The sequence below is a fragment of the Pleurodeles waltl genome, chromosome 11 (assembly GCF_031143425.1).
Source record: "Pleurodeles waltl isolate 20211129_DDA chromosome 11, aPleWal1.hap1.20221129, whole genome shotgun sequence".
In the NCBI taxonomy this organism is placed as follows: Eukaryota; Metazoa; Chordata; class Amphibia; order Caudata; family Salamandridae; genus Pleurodeles; species Pleurodeles waltl.
In genome coordinates this window covers 630742125-630762097 of record NC_090450.1, presented here as the reverse complement: position 1 = coordinate 630762097, position 19973 = coordinate 630742125, and the positions used below count along the sequence as shown (strand labels likewise).

At 43.0% G+C, this 19973-nt stretch overlaps 1 protein-coding gene across 1 annotated transcript; it reads right to left on the bottom strand.

Annotated features, from left to right (window-relative positions):
- Positions 1 to 5854: 5854 nt before the first annotated feature.
- NEFM (neurofilament medium chain) lies at positions 5855 to 18350 on the bottom strand. Its single transcript, XM_069214138.1, has 3 exons — positions 16616 to 18350; positions 13435 to 13559; positions 5855 to 8093 (listed from the first exon to the last, which is right to left on the bottom strand). Exons 1-3 carry the CDS (start codon positions 17669 to 17671, stop codon positions 6398 to 6400), a joined length of 2877 nt encoding a protein of 958 aa, XP_069070239.1. The 5' UTR covers positions 17672 to 18350; the 3' UTR covers positions 5855 to 6397.
- Between the last annotated feature and the right edge of the window lie 1623 nt (positions 18351 to 19973).

Genomic DNA, 19973 nt, shown 5'->3' with positions numbered 1-19973 from the left:
TGCTCTTCCAATTATTACTACACGTATTAAAGTAAATGGACAGAAATATACACTATCAACAACTTCAAAAAGTGACTCCGATGTTTACAATCTCTCTAAAATATGCATGCTCTCCAGGTCTCTGTAGATCTTCTGCACATACACCCTGTATAATCCAGGTCTTGGTGTTACAGCTGTTTTAAATGTTGAGAGCTGCAAATGAAAAACATGTACAGGGCAACAGGGCAGCAAGTTTGCAAGGTCCATTGATGCACACCCACACAAGCATGACTGCTTGTATGGAAGCAGTTCAAGCTTACTTTACATACACAAAAATATTACCCCATAGGCAGAGTCAGTTAAGTTAAGACTGACCGAAGAGGGTGAGGAGGAGAGACAAGGTTGTGTTTCAAAGAAGGGATGCTGTAGCAGGAAGAGGGGGGAGATAGAGTATGTGAGAGCGAGAGCAGGGTGAGGCAGAGAAGGATAGAGAGGAAGAGAGTGAGGGGTGAGGAAAAGAGAAGGAGGCTGGTGAGGGAGTGAGAAAAAGGCATGCCAAAGAAAGAAAGGTGTAGTGAGAGAGAAGAATGGAGATTGAAGAATATGGTGGAAGTGGAATTATAGGGAGAGGACAGTGAAGTAAAGAGAGAAGGGAGATTGAGGCAGAAAGCGAGTAGCATGAGGCGAGAAAGAGATTAGGGTGAGGAGGACAGAGATAAAGAGGATGCCGCTGTAAGGAGACAGGGGATCGAGATGATGAAATAAGGGCAAGGCAGAGAAAGAGTAGGGTCAGGTGAGAAAGTCAGGTCAGGCAGAAGGATATAGAGGGTGAGAAGAGCAGTTTGAGATGGAGCAAGATGAGCGTGAAACAGAGAGGAAGGAGAGCGATACAGACAGCCAAAGAGATAAAAACCGAGGTGCAAAATAATTCCTTAGCTATAGAGTCAAAACTAGTAAACCCAGCCCCCGCAATAGGCAGAGTATGGAGGTCACCCCCCTTGAAGACCATGCAGTATTCCCAAACGCAGGTCTCGGACACCCGGGAGATGCTACGCAAATCCATTCTTCCTCATGGCCCACCTGTGCTTCTTCATGGCCCACCCAGATCCCGAATCCTGGAGCCTGGCCTGATTCTGCTACAACAGACCAATGCTACTAACCTAGTCACTCCCAGCAGTAATAGAGTCATTGTAGCTCTCAAAGTCAAACAGTGTCTACATCCTACGCCCATCCTCGTTTTCTGCTGGAGTAGTCACCCAGGAAGGTCACGGCCTTCTCAATGCAGTATCTCTACCTCAGTGTTTTCACTGCTCCAATACCTGGCCTGCCTGCACTTCCTTTAACGCGCGAGCTCGGTTTTCTGAATGATTGACAAGGCATCCATCAGGCGCAGCGAGCTGGGAACCCGGTTTCTACGTGCGTCACTAAAAGGATATTCTGTTGTCAAGGAACACTTTTTGATCACTGTAAAACCTGTCTTCGGAGGTATCAATGAATTTCCGCATTTTCACCGATTCGTACAGCAAGAGCATTGACATCAAAGGCACCTCAATAGGTTGTATGACTGCAGTATGGCTGCTTAAAAACTGCAGTATAAAAGGATGCCCAACGTATGCCACTGATGGAATAATTCTAGATGCAATTTCATTTTTTCTACATTCAATTACCTTACTTGAAAGCATGTTTTGCCTGTTTTTCAATGAACTCAAAAGGCAGTTTGTGTGATTTTAACTTCAAAGCAACCTGATTAGCCTTGATCACAAGATTTCCAGTGTGGGAGATGTAAAACCCCATCTATATCGACATGCCTTACAAATTATTTTATTTTTTTCATTTTGTTTAGCTTGTATACTTCAGGGACTTTAACTGTCCCCATTCAATATCTCAGGCAAAGATTTTCAATCCTCTCTTCCACAAATGAAATCTTTGATTAAATTACCATTCATATAGATAAATTGATATTGACATTTGACCACCAGCACAACTTAATTTGCACATTTTCCTGCCTGCTGCAATATGGTAAGCACAATTGTCCCCTCCTTTGGCAAAAAAGAAAACCCTCTACAACGTGGTTTGAACCACGCTGCACCCTAACATCACAGTCTGAAAAACAAATGCATCTTTATAACGCATTCCTTTACCAGGCAAGTCGCCTTAAGGAAAGTGTTGTTGAACTACTGTTGGACTTTAACTCCAACACTTTCCCAACTGTTGCCAAACTGGAGTTGGAATAGTAAATTATACTATTCCAAAGTCCAGAGCTTTCCCTAAGGCAGGTCTCTGTAACGACTTGCGTGGTAAAGGAATGCATCGAAAAGACGTATTAGTGGTTCCGACGGCATTGATGGGGCATGCGTGGTAAATGCATGTGTGGTTCCAACACACAACCCCTCCTTAGGAGTGAGGACAAAACGGGGAGGAAAAACTCAGTAACAGAATTACAGTTACATTACCACGGCCTTTATTTCCCAGTTTAGGCCTAAACTACAAATACCGTTGTAAATATGATGAGTTACCAGCTCTGTCAGGAGAATGGGAAGGTCCATGGTAAACCGTGGACTTTGGCTAGATAAAAGCAGGTGAAAGCTCTGAGAGAAAAACTTGTTATGAAATGAAGATTAACCAGATAAATTAGGATTGGAATAAATGCGTCCCCTAGTAATCCTTATTTATAAGCAAAGCTTCACGATCAACATATAATACCTAGTAATTCTGCCTATTGGGAGGTACCAACATCCCCTCGTATTGTTAGCTCAGGGGTAGAGTTCCCAGGTACAAATCAGGGCACTTGTGATTAGGCAGTTCAGCAGGTAAAAATAAAACATGATGTTTTGTTGGTATTAATGGGAAACAGTTATTACAACATTTGGTTTTATTGAGGAACTCATGTGGTAACTTTACATCCATTTTTATTTTATTTTTGCAAAGTGTCAATGTGCACAGTAAGATGTGCGGGAATGTTAACATCATACTATTTACCAGGAGGGTCAAAATCGGAATGAACACCTTCATCTCCAGCTTAGTTATTTCCTTTATATTATGACCACTCTTGTTCTGTCAATGGCCTTTTTTAGCTCCACTGCGACATTGTCATTCTCCAGGTTCCTGAAAGGCAATTCAGTTCACTTACCATTCTTTTCATGAAGGGCAAGTTCTTATGTTATTCCTGCCATTCTACTTAGTCAACCAATTCAAGAAATTTAATCTCAAGACTCCCGGTTAAAGATTCACGCTTCTGCTGGAAGACACATCTTACTGCCTGAGCTACATTCTACCACTACCAGCATTTTTACCATGCAGCATGAAAAGCATGACTCTAATATCCCTCCCCCCAACTCTTGGACTTGAGAATGTTCTATTACACTCTCAAGTTTTGTGATTTCCGTGTTACTTGACATTGCATGATTTCTTGACCATGAAAATTTCTACTCTTTTATTCAGCAGAATACTAGTTATAGAAGCAAATATCTTGCAAGGCAGAAAATATCTTACAGAAGACTATTTTTCCTCCATTCGGATCCCTTGCCTGTTTCTTCCATGACTTTTGAATTTAAGGCATGCCCTCGAATTGAATTTTCTCACGCAATACATCAAAAATTTATTTTGGGAAATTTTATGAGACTTATTGTAGTTTTCATCAAGTTTGATAAAATTTGCAAGACTTCATAAAATAAAATTTCCCAAATTTGTACTGTATTAGTCTACAATTGACTAGTCCATCAACTGAGAGAAGTCCTGCATCGAGAAATAGCAACGTTCAAAACTTTTGTAAATGTATTGATTGCTTTTTCAAGCTTAGCTCCGTGCTCTTGTCACCAGAAATTACGTCACTATCTTTGAGTTTGGGAAGGATTTTTAGAAAATCCTAATTAACTTAATGTGTCCTTTCTGTGGTCTCTTTGTATTTTGCCTTTGGCAGAACTTGAGGGCTTTGTTAATTTGGCTCTGTAAAACACTCAAGCAATCTAAGAGCATCAAATCTAGGCAATCTCTACTGGGTGCAAGGACTGAGCGGGTAGCAGGAAACTTCTATTTGTCTTTTATTTTCACAGTGATCTACTTACAACATGCATTATCACAAGGTAATAGACAAGAAATAATTTGCTATGACCTTTTGTCAATCTCCTGCTTTCATTTAGTAGGAGTTTTCACCTCAGAGTGTTAGAACCGCTAAGGTTGTCCGAATTTATCATTCAACCGCAACGTTTGGAATGCCTTTTTCGGCAAAAACATTTTAGCATTTTTTTAAAGAAATTTCTCCATTGCAAAAATATCCGCTTTTCTGGAGCCTTCACCTACAAGCCCTCTTTTCTGCAAAACGTTTAACAAATATTTTCTTTTAAACTCAGCCAACTTCACAAGATATCTGAAGTTTGACAAGCTAAAAAAAATCACAGGACCATGACAAAAGCCATGTTCATAAAAATACATATCCCTTGATGAAAGAAGGTAGGGTTAGCCACATTTTACCAATTAACATACATAATGTTCTCTGGACCCAAGGTTCTTCTAATGATAAAAAAAAGTGATGGCTCCCCACTGTAAAGGCATATCTTTACCCCATCTCCATATAACTTCACTCTATGGTGAAACCTTCTTTAAGAATGCTGGGCACATTCAACCATAGTAAAGTATATTTCAGCTACACGCCAGGCCTCTCTCAGGTTTTGTGTTGCCAGGGTCACTTACTTCATAGGTGGGCCCTCTCTGATTGTTCAGCAGCAGGAGCATCTCATTCACAAAAGAAGCCTTATCAGGGGAAACATTTATAGACAGCTTCCACAAATTGCGCCACCTAGTGGTGACAGTAACTAACTGCATTGTGTTCAGTTCTTGATATCGGAAAAGTAAAGAAGGCCTGTTCTTGTGATATATGAATGTATTTTGCAGAGGCAGCGCAGGGCCATAAAATGTACAGGACCTGGGACAAACAACCTTGGCTGCCCCCCCCCTCTTGTGACAGCTGTGCTGCAGTATTGGATGTTCTCCACGTGACACTTTTTTTCTGCAATGAAGATGACAATTGTTTTCAGAAAGATATAGGAAATACAGTTTGAAGCAATTTGAAAAACACCCTTACCAGATTCTAACTATATGTTTAATTATAGGAAGGGGTAGTTTTCACTCACTTTGGTCATTGTCTCTACTCTATTTTACCTTTTTATTTGGGACAAGTTATTTTAAAGATGCAGACCTCTGCCTAAATAGTTAAATGCCCTCCTCCAGTACAATATGTTTGGGACAAAGAATGGGCTCTATATGCCAGAGGGTTTTCAGCTAGTCTAGCTCTCAGCAGAAGGTCCTGTAATCCAAATAGAACAGTTCACCCTTTGAAGGCGGAACGGTCTCACTTAAAAAGGAACAAAGAGTAAGAAAAAGACGGGATTGATGAAAGGCCTATACCAGCTTTCATTTACCCTTTATCAGCCCGTTGTCTTCAATGGGGCACACATTTCCATTGTTCTAATTAAACGTTATTCACATTTGTTTAGGAAGTAGCAGTGGTTGACACCCTGTGCAGCAAGAAATTAACGGACAACTTCACAGTTATACGGAGAGCTGAAGTCAGAGACAAGTGAAGGATGGGTGGGCATTTAACAACTGTTAATGCCTGGAAGAATGCGTACTGTAAGGCTTTAAGCACCAGTTACTCCACACTCATGTGCTAATGGAAAATACATATAAACATGTCCACTTCCTCTGTCTGATTCAAGACCCCACCACTGAACATTCTAGCATGCAGGCAAGCAACAGTATTAAGGACCAGCATTGTAAGCATTCCTATTGGCTCAGCCAATGTCAGCATTCCATACAGGATGCTAATAAGGATTGCTTTGTTGAAAGGTACATCTAATCAGTCACACACGAATGCAAGTGTTTTCCAATATGACTTTTATTGAGCAAGGAGTGCTGTGACGTTAACATGGATCAATAGAATGTTGGGTACTGTGCATGTCGACAGGGGCTTCCCACAAACAAATGTCCTTTTGTAATCGCACCAGTGAGGTAAACATAAGTCATAAATAGCTTTCTTTTAAGGCTGGGAAACTTCTTGTTTCGACATTTCTTCGTTTTTTTTTATTTTTGGCTCAGTTTGTTCTTTGCATAATTACATCTTAAGACGTTCCTCAGAAGGGTCCCTCCAAGAGCTTAGGGAAATTCAAATCTTTCTTTGTACAGTAAATACAGCTCATGCATTGTTTGGGATTCTTTTATTTTAGATTCCCTAAGATTCGTGGAGGGAGCACATCCTGAACTTGCATGCATGTTTATCCCCCATATTGCACAGAAAGTAAAATACAGTGTCTTAGAGCCCACCCATGAGAGAACCCTTTCCACGGAAGCCTTTTATTCACATGCATTTTGGAGCTGTCATATGGCTTTACTCTAATGTTTCCATCTAATTTAACCCTAATGTTCAATCACCTTCATTGACCTCTTTCACTACTACCCGTGAGCTGGAGGTCACTTTCTCAATCTTTTTGGTGGACACTAGTCGTTCCTGAATTGTTTCATCGTGCTCCTCCACTTTCTGCGTGACTGTCACGGATTCAGTGATGTATTTGGTGGTTCCATCACCATCTTCATCTGTTATTTTCTCCACCTTTTTAGTGATCACAACTGTCTCCTTGCTCTTTTCATTGCTATCCTTGTCTTCTGAGGGGCTTTCATCTAAGCCATTGGTGACAACTCCTTTGTCTTCCTCACTCACTTCCTTTTCTTTCACATTTTCCTCTTCCTCCTCACTCTCTTTGTCTTGGACATCACCATTCACTGCTGTGTCTTCCTTTTCTGTCTCTTTTGAAGTTTTGTCACCCTCTTCTTCCTCATCTGCCTCCTCTTCATCTTCTGACTTTTTGGCTTCTTCATTTGAGGAACCAACCTTAACTGCTTTAGAAACAGTGATGGCCTCTTCTATACTATCTTCGTCTTTGTCTGGAGAGGCAGCTTTGTCTTTATCAGATGTATCCTGCTCTTCTTCACTAGCAACCTCTTCCTGTTCTTCAGCATCTTCCCCCTGGCCTTCTGTGGATTCTTCCTGTTCCTCAGTGGCTTCTTCCTGCTCTTCAGCTGCTTCTTCCTGCTCTTCTGCTGTTTCTTCCTGCTCCTCTGTTGTTTCTTCCTGTTCCTTTACAACTTCTTCTTGCTCTTCCGTAGCTTCTTCTTTTTCTTCAGTGGCCTCTTCTTGATCTTCTGTAGATTCTGCCTTGTCCTCTGTTGATTCTTCTTGTTCTTCTGCTTCTTCTTCTTGCTCCTCTGTGGCTGTTTCCTGCTCTTCTGTAGCTTCCTCCTGTTCTTCTGAGGCTTCTTGCTGCTCCTCGGCTTCCTCTGCTTCTTCCTCTTCTCCTCCAGCTTCTTCCTCATCACCTTCCGCTTTCTCTTCTTCATTTTCATTACCTTCTTCTGCCTCTACATCTGGTGCTGATGCCTGTGACAATGCCTTTACACTCACAATTGTCTCCTCCACAATAGTTTCCTCAACATCAGCCTCAGCTTCTCCTTCTTCTTCACTTTTGACCTCTGACTCCTTTTCTTCTGCTGTCTCTGTTTCTTCTTTCTCTTCATCAGCTTCGGCCTCACCTTCTTCTGTTGCCTCTTCTCCACCTTCCTCCTCTTCAGCCTCCTCACCCTCCTCCTTTTCTGAAATTTCCTCTGCTTCCTCTTTTTCAGATCCTTCAGCTTCTCCTTCTCCTGCCTCTTCTGCCTCCTCCTCTTCCGCCTTTTCCTCTCCCTCCTCTTCTCGCTCCTCTTCTACCTCAGGAGCTGCAGATGCAACTGTTGCTCTTACAGCAGAAACAACTTCCTCCTCAATGGCCTCCTCTTGTTCCTCCTGCTCTTCTGGGGCCGCCTCTTTTTCTGCAGCATTGGCAGCATATTCCTCTGCCAATGCAGCAAGGGCAGCATCCATTTCACATCTCTCATTATCCACCTTTGTCTCTTCAATGATTTCCTCCACAAACTTGTGATGAACTTTTAACTTTGGAGGCTCAGCCTTGGATTTCTGTACTTTGCTGGGTGTAATCTTCACGGGAGTTTGCCTGGGCGGAAAAGAAGGGGCTACAATGCTTCCAGAAAAGGCACTGAATCTGGTCTCCTCACCTTCCAGCAATTTCCTACAGATTCAAAACAAAATTAAGAAAAGTAAATTGAAGATTTTAAAGTTAATGAAGGTTTCTTTCAAAATTGTTCTATGACAGTAATTACACAACTTTTCCTGTGAGCAAAGGAAAATAAGTGAGATTGATAAAATTAACAGTGTGTAAGAGTACCCACTGCACACATTTATTTATTTCCTTCTTGCTACAACTTCAGATTTCCACAGGGAAAAATAGAATTTTTATCAGTTAGAAGTCCATAAAACGAGTGCAACTGAGTGAATGAAACTATGAACAGTTACAGCATTCGAATACCTCAGTGGGCATAAATGCAAAATGAAAATGTAAGTATTGCTTTCACTGTGCACAGTTACCATATATTTCTGTGGTGCTCTACTAACAATGTTTTCATTAATAAATGTAACATATCTGTCAATTATTCAAGCAGCAGGATACAAATCATCAACATGTGGGATCTAGAATACATCACTGCATTACATTGCCGACATGATGCTACTGCAACAAATTGAAGTGCTCTATATACACTATGGGCCTCATTACGTTGCTGGTGGTCCAGCCTTTCGATGGTGGTCGGACCGCCACAGGCAGGGCGGTCCGACTGCCCCTTTATGATCGTGGCAGAGCCACCACAGTCAAACTGCCTACATTGCCAGGTTGCAGCCAGCCTGCAGCCTGGCGGTCCCAGCGGTTGCAATTCGCCATGGCAGCACTAGAATTGCGATTACGATTCCCCGTCTGCCAGCCTTTCCATGGCGGTGGCGGAATGGTGGTGTTGGGGGGCCCCCATGCACCACCCCATTGCGCATGTCGATGCCTGAAATACGGGCAGTGAAATGCGCAACGGGTGCTGTCACACCTGACACACCCCAACATTGCTGCCGCCTCAATTACGAGCCGGCATCAATGTTGTGGTGAGTGTTCCGCTACGCCAGTGGGCGAACATGCTGTTTTCGCCCACTGGCCCAGCGGAACACTCCTGATATGGTGGGCAAAAGACCTTCATTACTGCTGGTCTTTTGCCTGCAGCGCCTTCAGCGTCATAATGAGGCCCTACATGCTATATATTGACTGTATGTGAATGAATTCACTTACATGCAGGCACTCCTGTCTGAAAATGGAACTATAATATACATAATTAAAGATTAATCTAATTTAGGGATGTGCAAAACCGTAATTTTGCTGGTGTCATTTGGCAAAATTAAGAAAGTTGTGGAACGTCACATTTTCTTCAAATACAACTCCTGCGAAATGTTCTAATTTTTGCACGAAATGCTTGCACTAAATCCAGTTTTTTTTCTTTCCAGCAAAATTCTTTCATATTTGCATCTTTTCTCAAAAATCCAGTTCATTTTATAGAAAGGTAAATGCGTAAATTGTAAAGATCAGGTAACTAGATGCAAAATGCAGCGTTCATTAGGGACACTATAACTGCTTGATAAGTATGGCACTGGTTTTAGATCAGCAATGATCACTTGCTGACAACAACTGTGTATGTGGCTTATGAGTCACACTTTTAAATTAGTGGTGTCTAAAGTATTAAATATACACAAAGCTCGCAAGGCAAACATGCCCACAAAAACAATGTAAAGAAAAAATGTCCCCAAAATATTTTTTTGCATTAAAATCACTCACAAAAAGAGGGTTCTGCTCAGGATGTTTCTAGCAAGACCTGAATGATTTTCCTCATTTTTTAAAACTTCAGCACTTTGAGTTCGTTTTGATGTTTACAGATTTTTGCAAAGAAGTTACATGAGGTCTGCAGAGAAAACCCTTTGCAACTTCTCGCATTCCTTATTTGAATTTTGACTATGAAGGCTTGCCATCACGTTCTTCCAAGGCCATCAGATAGAGTACCGATGAGTTAGGCTTTAGGACAACCAGTTATCAATAGACAATTAAGTATGTTGTTTGTATGTTATAAATAGTCAATATTAATATTTAAGGGCGCATTTACAATCTTTTGACACAGGGCAGCACCACAAGCCTTCTTGCTGTGCGGCCCTGCATGAAAAGAAAAAGACAGGAATTCACTGTATCTATAAGATATGGTGTATTCCTGTCCTTTTCCCCTGTGCTGGCACATAATGAACTGCCATGAAATGCCACGGGCCAGCACAGGTACCCACCATGGTGCAAGGGTGTATGCGTTGCGGAGATGATTATTTTTTTGCAGGTAGGGCCATATTACTTCACAAAAACAATCATGAGACGCAGTTTCCTATTTCTATGTGTGCTGAAAACAAGGAGAAATAAAGGTATTTTTCCTCATTCTGCCTCCCTTACATCTCCCTTAAGGAGGCACCGGCTTTTGAGGCATTCCCAGTTTTAAAAATCTTTGAAAATCTGGGAATGCATCAACATCCATGGATGTTGAGTGGGAACACCCACAGCAACAGCCATGGAACGCCTCTTTGATGCAGAGTAAGGCAACGCAGCGCACTCCATAAAGACAAGGCCATGAAAAGCCACACAAAGTGGCTTTGTGTGGCCTTGTAGATATGGGCCGATGGCCTGCGCCATCAGTACATTAAAAATAGTGTTGCATCAGTGGCACAAGCCACTTGTAAATATGGCCCCAAGAGTCCACAAGGTAGTTTTTTATCTGTTCAGGGGACTGTGATGAACATCAAATTAATATCTGTAACACACAAGTGCCATGCTAGACCAAACACACACTAGGTTGTCTGCTGACCATTGAAAGCTATATGAAATTCCCGTGATTTAGCCTATTGCATTAATTTATTTATAAACATAGCACACACAAAAAATGTAAGTGATGTTTGTTAAAAGTATTAAACTTATTATATGATGTTTCTAAGACCACAACGTACTGAAAAGTCTATCCTGTTCGAACCTGTGTCCTATTCATCCAGCGCTCTGCAACAGGGACTCAGTCCACTAAACTATTTCATCCACTGGTGATAATCTGTACAATGTCAAATCACAAAATTCTGATCTGTTCATTGACATGATGCTTCTACTGGTCACCAAAGCAGGGTATTTTTCTTTTGAAGTCCGAAGTTATTGCCATTCAATTCATAAAATAAGCAGAAATGTTAGAAGCAGTGAGGCCCACATCCCTTTTATATTACATCTCCAAGAGAGGCTTCACTGCTTTGGTGAATGGCTACCGGTCTGGAAGAAAGCGAGGACCGCCCATGCAGCAGCAAAATAAATACGGCTGCAGCTACCAATGCAACGTTATTGATTGAGACAATGACAAATAACTCTTCCAAGGATGCTATCCCTAAAAATTATGCCTTGTGCTAGAAAATACATTAATTTTCTCTGTGTAGAATATCTTCCGAGAATAGTATGACTTAGTAGCAGTAGCTTCTGAATGATGAATGGCTGAATCAGTTGTGCCACCACTCCGTTATGCAGTGCTTAATTTGAGCCGTTGGTTTCCGGTGCGGGGCACTGGCACCAGCACTTATTTTTCTGCATCAGGCAATTATTGCGAGCAAAAGACACATAAGGAGAGATGGAGGAAAGAAAGACAAGCCTCAGAAAGGGAGAAAGCTGCAAGAGTGAGCTGAAGGGACAGGGAGTGGCTGTAAAGGGATTGAAGAGGCTTAAGATATCTTTAGGTTTACGCTGCCTCAGTATTCCGTGCTCACACATTTAATTGCAGCAGCTGCATGTTTCAGAGGAGAGCTTTCGGCACTGGCACATTTTTATTTACAAATTAAGCACTGCAATTATGTGACAAGCAGGCTGCATGCATCTCTGTGCTTCTCCCTCTTCTCTAAAGAAATGTCATTTCTATTTAAAGAAATATCAGAATTAGGTAATCCTGCAACTCTAAGTATCAGTTTACTAAATAATTTATTGGGTGTTTTAGAATTATGCGCTGAAATGTCAAGCACGGTGCATCTATCAGAAGGTGCTGAACTCAAAGCTATTAAGCATTAAGCCACAACCACTCCATAGGCTTCTCGCAGTCTTCCCCTTTAGCATCGCCCCAGTTCAGGTGGGTGTGAGAGCGATTTACCTCCATACACTCTCATTCCTCTGCCTTGCTGGTGAGAGTTTTAACAGCTGCAGCTAAAATACAATTTCTTAACCTTTTGTAGATTCAACACAATGGAAGCCTGATTTATTTAGAAAGGAATCTCCTTGAATTTTATTGCACATGGTCAAAGTGAACAGTTTCTTGGAACCCTAACCCTGAGTGCAATTCCATCAACCCAATTTGCCCTTATTTTATCAACCTTGGCATTTCAAACGGCGATGTGAGGACTACTGGGAATCACATCCCTATCTGCGTTCTACATTCAGATCTCTCAACTAGTGCATAACGCGCAGCACTATCTGTTAGAGAACTTATACTGGTTTCCCCTATAACCTTTACTAATCAAATATCTCACAGCAGAGACTTAAATCTGTTGCCTTTTAAATGACAAGACTTGTATAGCCTTATTCAGTGGGAGTCACTTTATCATCCCTCAGAAGGTAAAATGCTGAGTCAGCTTTTCCAGGCCTTAAACCTGAGAGGATGCAGATCTTTGTAGCAGATTCTGTATCTGCTGAGTATTCACAATAAGCAGCCTTCTCACGTCTCCTAAAGTTGAGACTATTTCATGCTTATTCAGTGTTAAAAGATTTTGGTTGGATCTAAGGACAGATTGGGAGGTACACCATTCACCCCCGTCTCTCTATAGGCACCACCTGATTCTCTTGACTGAGTAGCCTGGTAATCTGCAGCATTTACAAAGAATGTTGGTGTTGTAAGTATCCCAGCTACAGTCCTTAATTTGAGAAGTGTGGTTGCTAATGAGGGCTACAGGCACTAATTTTTGGAGACAGGCACTTAGTTTTCCTCATCACAAGTTTCCCACGAACACGAGAAAGAATAGCACAAAAGGGAAAAAAGAGAAAGGCAGAAAACCATCACAAAGGAACAAAGCTGGAACCTGCATTGCAAAGGTGTGATAAATGGGCAGGGAGTGTCCAGTAGTGATTAATGAGGCATGAAGTGGGTTCCAGACTATGCAGTCTTGGTATTCAGCGCACCAACATGTAATAGCACAAGCCGCTGGCTTCTGAGCGGAGCTCTGAGCCCTGGCACTCACTCGTTTACAAAGAAAGCACTGCTCAGCTATAACGAATAAAATGGGATTTTATTTTCTTGGTGTTCGGAGCTAGAAACCAAGAACCCGCTTTGATGACTGCTGTAGAAGCAACGTGAGCGCGGGACATACTGTGCCATGCCATCTGTGTGATGCTGGCAGCTTGCAGCATGACACTGCAGAATCACGCCCATGCTCTGCTATCTAGGGTTTCCCTTACGCTGCTCTGCAGTGCTATCAATATTCAAGACGTGTAGCCACCCTACCTGTATGCAGCAATCTCGATGTCGAGGGCCATCTTGACATTCAGGAGGTCCTGGTATTCTCGCAGGTGACGCGCCATCTCCCACTTCGTGCCCCGCAACTCATTGTCCAGCTGCTGGATAGTTTCCTAAAAGAGATACATGGAATCAATGAGACTTAATGTCTATAAAATGACACGATGCATAGTATCAAGGGCAGATAAATATATGCTCAGATATTCATATATCCTGAAAACCCGGGTTATAGAGATCCACACCAACAGAACTATATGTTCATAAATCAGGATTTCCAGAGGACCAAGCTCCTAAAAAGCGCAATGTTCACTCAATCACATAGTTGGAGAGTTGCATAGACAGCCCTGTCCACAGTAAATCCTATACACACCCATACACGAAGATTTTGCTGGTCCCAAATTGATCAATGTCAGATAGACAAGTGCCCAGATATACGTTTGTCAAGTAAGCCCATTGCCCATTAAATCCATGACTATATAAACCAATGCCCTTATAGCTCCACAGTCATATAGTGCAAAGATCAGTTAGCCAAATGCTCATGTAACTCTGTAAGTAGATAGCACAAAGACCTGACTGGCCATTTCTAAAATTGTTATATGACTTCCTAGCACTGTACCAAACAGCCATTTAGGCAGACAGCCCTTTATCTGCCTTATTTCCAGCTCAGGTGCTAACATGGCCTCACTGCAGATAGATATATGTGCAGAGAGTTCCACAGAGAGTGCAGTGGTAAGGTTTACACACACTCGGATAACTGATGTGCTCATTTTGTCCCATGCCACAATAGATCCATTAACTGATGGACTCATGGCTGGAAGGAAGTATTGCCAAATAAATCCCCTACCGGTGGGTCCTATGCCCTTATCTTCCAATTTCAATGTTAATGGAGTCCAGTAGTCACATTTCCTTATAGCCTATACCCTGTAACTGTTCAGAATGATCTTTTCCCCCTCGAAATTATGTCTATGTGCTATAAATCTCAAACCCTAGATCCGTCAACTTAAAAAAATACATATTTTTAGAAAGCCTTTTGTAACTTCAACACTAGGTGACGTTCCCCGAATAAAGATTAAGAAATAAAAAGAGGTCTTCAGTGAATACAAAAACAATTTCAGAAAATAAAATAAAATATGAGGTTTATAGTCAGTTTGCAGATTCCAAAAGAAAGTCTTATACTGTTCAGAAATCTCTTGTTTAGTTTGCTCCCATGTTTTGAGAAGGGCAGACCAGGAAGGGGGTGTGGACATCATGCAAGGGTGGTGCCCTTGCACCAGTCAGACACTTCCAGGGTAAGGAGACATTGCTAAATGCTTCATGCGATGAAATGTTCAAAATGCCAAGGAAAGATGCTGAATAAAAGTTATATTTTAAAAAATACTGTGTTCCTGGTCGAAATAAAATGACATTCACAAAAAATATATAGGGTGCTATTGGAACATTATATGGACTATATACATAGCCTCACATTATTAGTATACGTTATGATGCCCTTGGATTATGTCTTTATAAATGTGCCACATAGCACAAAGTAAAATGACAATGCCTGCAATACCATACAGTGAGTAAAAAGTGAGAGGGGTAGGGGACTCATGTAGTACACCATGAGCTGAGTTGCACTTAGACAACTCCAGGCTCCAAGTGATGCCGCATATTTTTTTTTTTTTCAAAATGTAACACATACTGCCTGTGTTGCCTGCTTTTCCAAGCTCTACTAATTTTTGGCGGATTGGTGAAGTGAGGGAGCAGAAGACAGTAGGATATGCCCAAGATCACATAATGTTGGTAAAGTGGGGAAGCCGGGATTGAAATTCTGATCGCCTGCTTCTAAACTTGGCACTTTAGCCAATAGACCACATCCCCTCCCTGCACTGCACCAGTCCCGCCTCTGCAGCAGAACCATCCCACGCGGTGAGAGAACTTTCTACAGCAGGGGCTCGCTCCTTTTTGCATTGGCGTAGAGGATCCAGCCTTCTCTTGCACTGTACAGCAATGAACAGCCACAATAAAAAAGAGGCATACAGTTCCACCATCTGAAGCAACCCTAAAGTGTCATAGTATATTATCGATAGACAAGATTCAGAAATGCAGTTTATAATCTGCCATGCAGAGTGGGTGTGGTCTAATGTTCAATCAAGCCTCTACTGAACTTCAAAAATGAGTTGCAATCCTGGCGTCTGCACTTGATCGCACAGTGTGATCGTTGGCAAATCTCATTATTTCACTTTTCTTCGGACTCCTGTTGTGAAAACATCGAGGAGAGCATATAAACTAAATAAACGCGATTTTTACATCTTTGAATACTGAAGCACATGCCAATTAACATGTTTTTTTTAGTGACGAGAACCCCAGCCCATGGTTTACGTTAACGCATCATATAATATTTGAGACACGCCCTTTTGCAATACATAGCCCAAACTTGCTTTTTAACTCGTTTCTTCTCAATCTATGTACACACGACATCTATAAATACAGTGCATTTCAGAAAACGACATTTGACGAGGGGGCTTTTCAGTGAGTTATGTGTTAGTGACGACTTAGTATTTAAACCAGCTATAAAACAAACAAACCCTTCACAAAGGCATAAGCTATATGTACTCTCTCTCCCCTGTCTCTTCCTTCCCTATCAAGAGATACATTCATGGGGTGACATAATGCATAGGGGGGGGGGGGTGGTACTGGCACGTGGCATGACACCATATACAATGGAAGGTTTGTAATACCTTAGAAACAATATATACACGGGCTCGGGTTGAGGTGACTGTGGACACAATTCAGTCACACACACTCACATGCACGCACCTGAGATTCTTAGAAAGAGATACATGTTACACAATACCTCTGCCAGACAGGTTGAGATACATGACATGACTATAGACACACAGGAGTAAGTTGCCATAAAGGTAATGGCAAAGTATTCATGGAATGGCTTTATGATGATGCAGACCATGAACACATAGGGTCAGTTTCAGAGATATGGTATCATTACTATGTTATGTGCATCGAGGCTGAATTTCCTGGGATGACAAGCACATAGGGTGGGATTGAGGTACAAAGGGAGATGGTACACTCATGGGCTGTTGTTGAAGTCCCTAGAGTGTTCACATGTGATGAAGATCATATATGGTTTGATGATAATCTGCAAACCTATGAAGCTTTAATGAAAGCTTACCTGGTAGGAACCGAGGTCCATGTTGTGGCGCTCCTCAATATCATTCAGCTGCCTTTCTAGGGACTCCTTTGTGCCCCTCACTGACTCCAGCTCTATACTCTTGGACTGCAGCTGACGCCGATACTCAGAGATTTCATCCTTGGCAGACTTGATGGCCTCCTTGTTCTGCTCAGCTGCCTCTGTGAGTTTGGTATAGCGGCACTTGAACCAGTCCTCTGCCTGCTGCATGTTTTTGTCGGTGTGGCACTCCAGCTGGGAGCGTATCTCCTTCAGGGCGGAGGTGATATCCGTCTTCTGGTAGTCTTTCCTCTCAACTGTGATCTGGGATGCCTGTATCTGGGCGAGAAGCTCATTCACTTCCTCCTCGTGATTGTTTCGGAAGAAGACCACCTCATCCTGGAGGGATTGCAACTTCTTGTCTAGCTCCACTTTGATCATGGAGGCCTCTTCAATGTCCTTTTTCATGGCTCGGATGGTGGCTTCTGTGTCGTCCCTCAGCCGTGCTTCATCCTCATAGCGGTCCTTCAACCGCTGGATGTCCTCCTCAATGTGATCTGTGTCCAGCTGAATCTGAGCCTTCTCATGGTTGACTTGCTCCAGCAGGGCACGCAGCTCCCGTATCTCCTGATCATAGACATCGCCCAGCTGAGAGTGGCTCGTCTGCTTCTGCCGCAGGGCCTGGATTTCAGCCTCAACTTCCTTGTTCTGCTGCTCCAAGTAGTGGACCTTCTCAATGTAGCCGGCAAAGCGGTCATTCAGCCCCTGAAGCTGCTCCTTCTCATTGGACCGAGACAAGAACTTGGAGTCACCATTGTGCAGCGAAGACTGGCTAAAGTCCAGGCTGTCTGACGAGCTGAGGACAGTGGAGCTGTACGCCCTTGGCGCGGCCAAGTTGCTCCTCTTGTAGGAGGCGGAGATGGTGCTGGGGCTGCCCCGGGACCAGGACTGCGACCTGAAGCCACTGGACGGCGAGGCACTTGTCCTGCTGTAGCCGGTCCGAGTCTCCGCAATCCTCCTATAGGAGGGGTTGCCCAGTGATTCCAGTGTATAGCTCATCTTGGAAGACTTTGGGATATGTGTGTATGTGTGTGTGGTGCGTGGCTCTCACAGCGCTCCCTCTGCCTCTGCTCTGCCTTTTTATACTCCCAGCATATTCGCATACAAGGCAAGAAGCAGCTCTCTGCTTCCTTAATTGATCTGCTGAAGGAGGGGATTTTTTCCCATCCCCTTTGCCGGATGAGGAGCCCACGTGGCTGAATGAGCTGCCAGTGAAGTGCCTCGCCTTCCCCTCCCCCCTCTCAGTCTGGCAGCCCCTGCAAAGCAGGACGCAGCCTGGGAGAGGACAGATCAGTCGGTAATAAAAGGGAAGCAGGAAGGAGCTCAGCTGAGGGGACACTTGTCCTTAATATTATGATTAATATTATAAACAAGTCTCCCAGCCGCGCCTTATTTAATTGCCCTCCAAAACTCCACTCCTGTCCTACAGACGTCATCGGAGAAGGTGAGGCGTGACGCTGCTGCAATGCCTGCCTGATGCCCGGTGCACATCAATGCAGCAAGTTTGAGGAGGACGGGGACCCAGCAACCAGGAACAAATCCGGCTCCCTCGACCCGTCCTGGCCATCCCTTATGTTGTTCAGGCTCCAATAATTGCACAGACGTTGCCTGCGGCAGATCCCAGACCACCCGCCCTCCCCTTCCTGGAAGTCATTGCGAAATGGTGCAAGGATACAATAGAGGTATTTCGCATACGCCACAGGGTTCTGACCGTCCCATGTGTTAAAGAAGCGGAAATGATTCCCGGAAGCGCTACATTAAACCTACTTCTTCCCCCTGATATAGTACCGCAGGGGTGCTGAGGGTGTAGGGCAAGAGGAATTCCTAATTTATGTGCGGAATACGAAATCCAGGGATTCACGAGGGGAGGGGCGAGGTTGAGAGGGATCAAAGACTAAACTGCAGCAGAATAATTAGTGAGACAGAAATCAACCTGAACTCTATTTCCATTTTAGATTGCAAATAAATAATTCTAAAGTGCGGGCTTGTAAATTCCTGCTTTTGAATGTATGAATTTTTAAATGGTTATGTATCATTAAAGGTGTCTGTAAGCTGAGGAGATGTGTTCTATTGGAGGGAAATCCGTTTGGAGAACTACAGAATAGCTCGTGGCTCTGAATAGCTCTTAAAATAGGTTTGCCTTAAATATTCCATAAAAGTAAAGCAGGTGAATCGAATCATGTTTTTTTGCCAGTGCTTAGAGGCACCATTTTACTCTTTGTCCCTGTTTCGCGGGGTGAGTCGTACGAGCAGAGATAGACAATACATTAAAAAACAAGGGGCCACCCGTTATAGAGAAATTACTTCTGTGTCAAGCGGGTGTAGGTTGAGCGCATGTGGACGTGGTGGTGGGGGAGGGGGGCGGATGGTGCAGGGTGTAGTCGGCGGAATTGTAGGTCCAAGTAGTAGTGGCACTTTCACAAGTCCTGTCTTTTAAACTTCGCACCTATGTATCGCAAATATAAGCTGAAAAAATCGAGTAAATCCAGAGAAAAATATTTGCTGTTTATCATCATTTCTAAAGTCGCATCTCTCACTGTGTCTACCTACTGCGTTTTCACTGCCACATTTTAACATGGTGGTTTTCCTGCATGGTCTGTGTGGGACAGGGCAGATTTATTACCCTATGACTGCAGCATTGCAGGCATCTAAGAAAGCAAGTCACCACTGACATGATAACACGCTTCTCTCTCACAACAGGAGCACCGCCCTCCTGCTGGTACTTCTGACAGCATCCAAATACCCAGGGGCAACATACTCAGCGACAAATTAGACAAAACAATAAAAATGTGCATATTACAAACCCTAAAGCAAAGAGCTCAGAGTGAGCTCATCTTGTGGAGGGCACAGCCACGCCCAGTTAGAGAGAGACTATCTGCAGGACTGGAGGTCACTGGGAAAACCTGCAGTCTGAACCCAAAGCATTGTGGGCAATTAATGCTCTTCTGTCTTCAGCTAACAGACCAGCGCTGTAATTTCAAGTTTTCGTGTCAGCAGTTTTTAACTAATCCAAAATGGATAATAAGTCCTTCAATTCATGAGTTAAACTGGAACTTCACCTCGTATCCCCACCCCAAATACAAAGTCAACATTAACCCCCACTCCTCTTATTAGTTGAGAATGATTGAAAAGAGATGTGTTGGAGAGATTATTCTATCATGTATGTAAATGTATGAAAGGGTGTATGATGTGATAACTATGTTTTTGGTGTGGCACAGAAGAAACACCGGTAAAGGGTGTCTTTGTAAGTGTATGGTCATCAATGTGCTGGCATATAATGGTGGTTGTCTGGGTTTATGAT

Excerpts from the sequence above, each read along its gene's own strand:
- NEFM (XM_069214138.1), bottom strand. The coding sequence starts at position 17,671 with ATGAGCTATACACTGGAATCACTGGGCAACCCCTCCTATAGGAGGATT. Across the intron at positions 13,560-16,615 it reads TGGACCTCGGTTCCTACCAG|GAAACTATCCAGCAGCTGGA; the intron begins GTAAGCTTTCAT and ends TATCTCTTTTAG. Across the intron at positions 8,094-13,434 it reads ATCGAGATTGCTGCATACAG|GAAATTGCTGGAAGGTGAGG; the intron begins GTAGGGTGGCTA and ends TTGAATCTGTAG.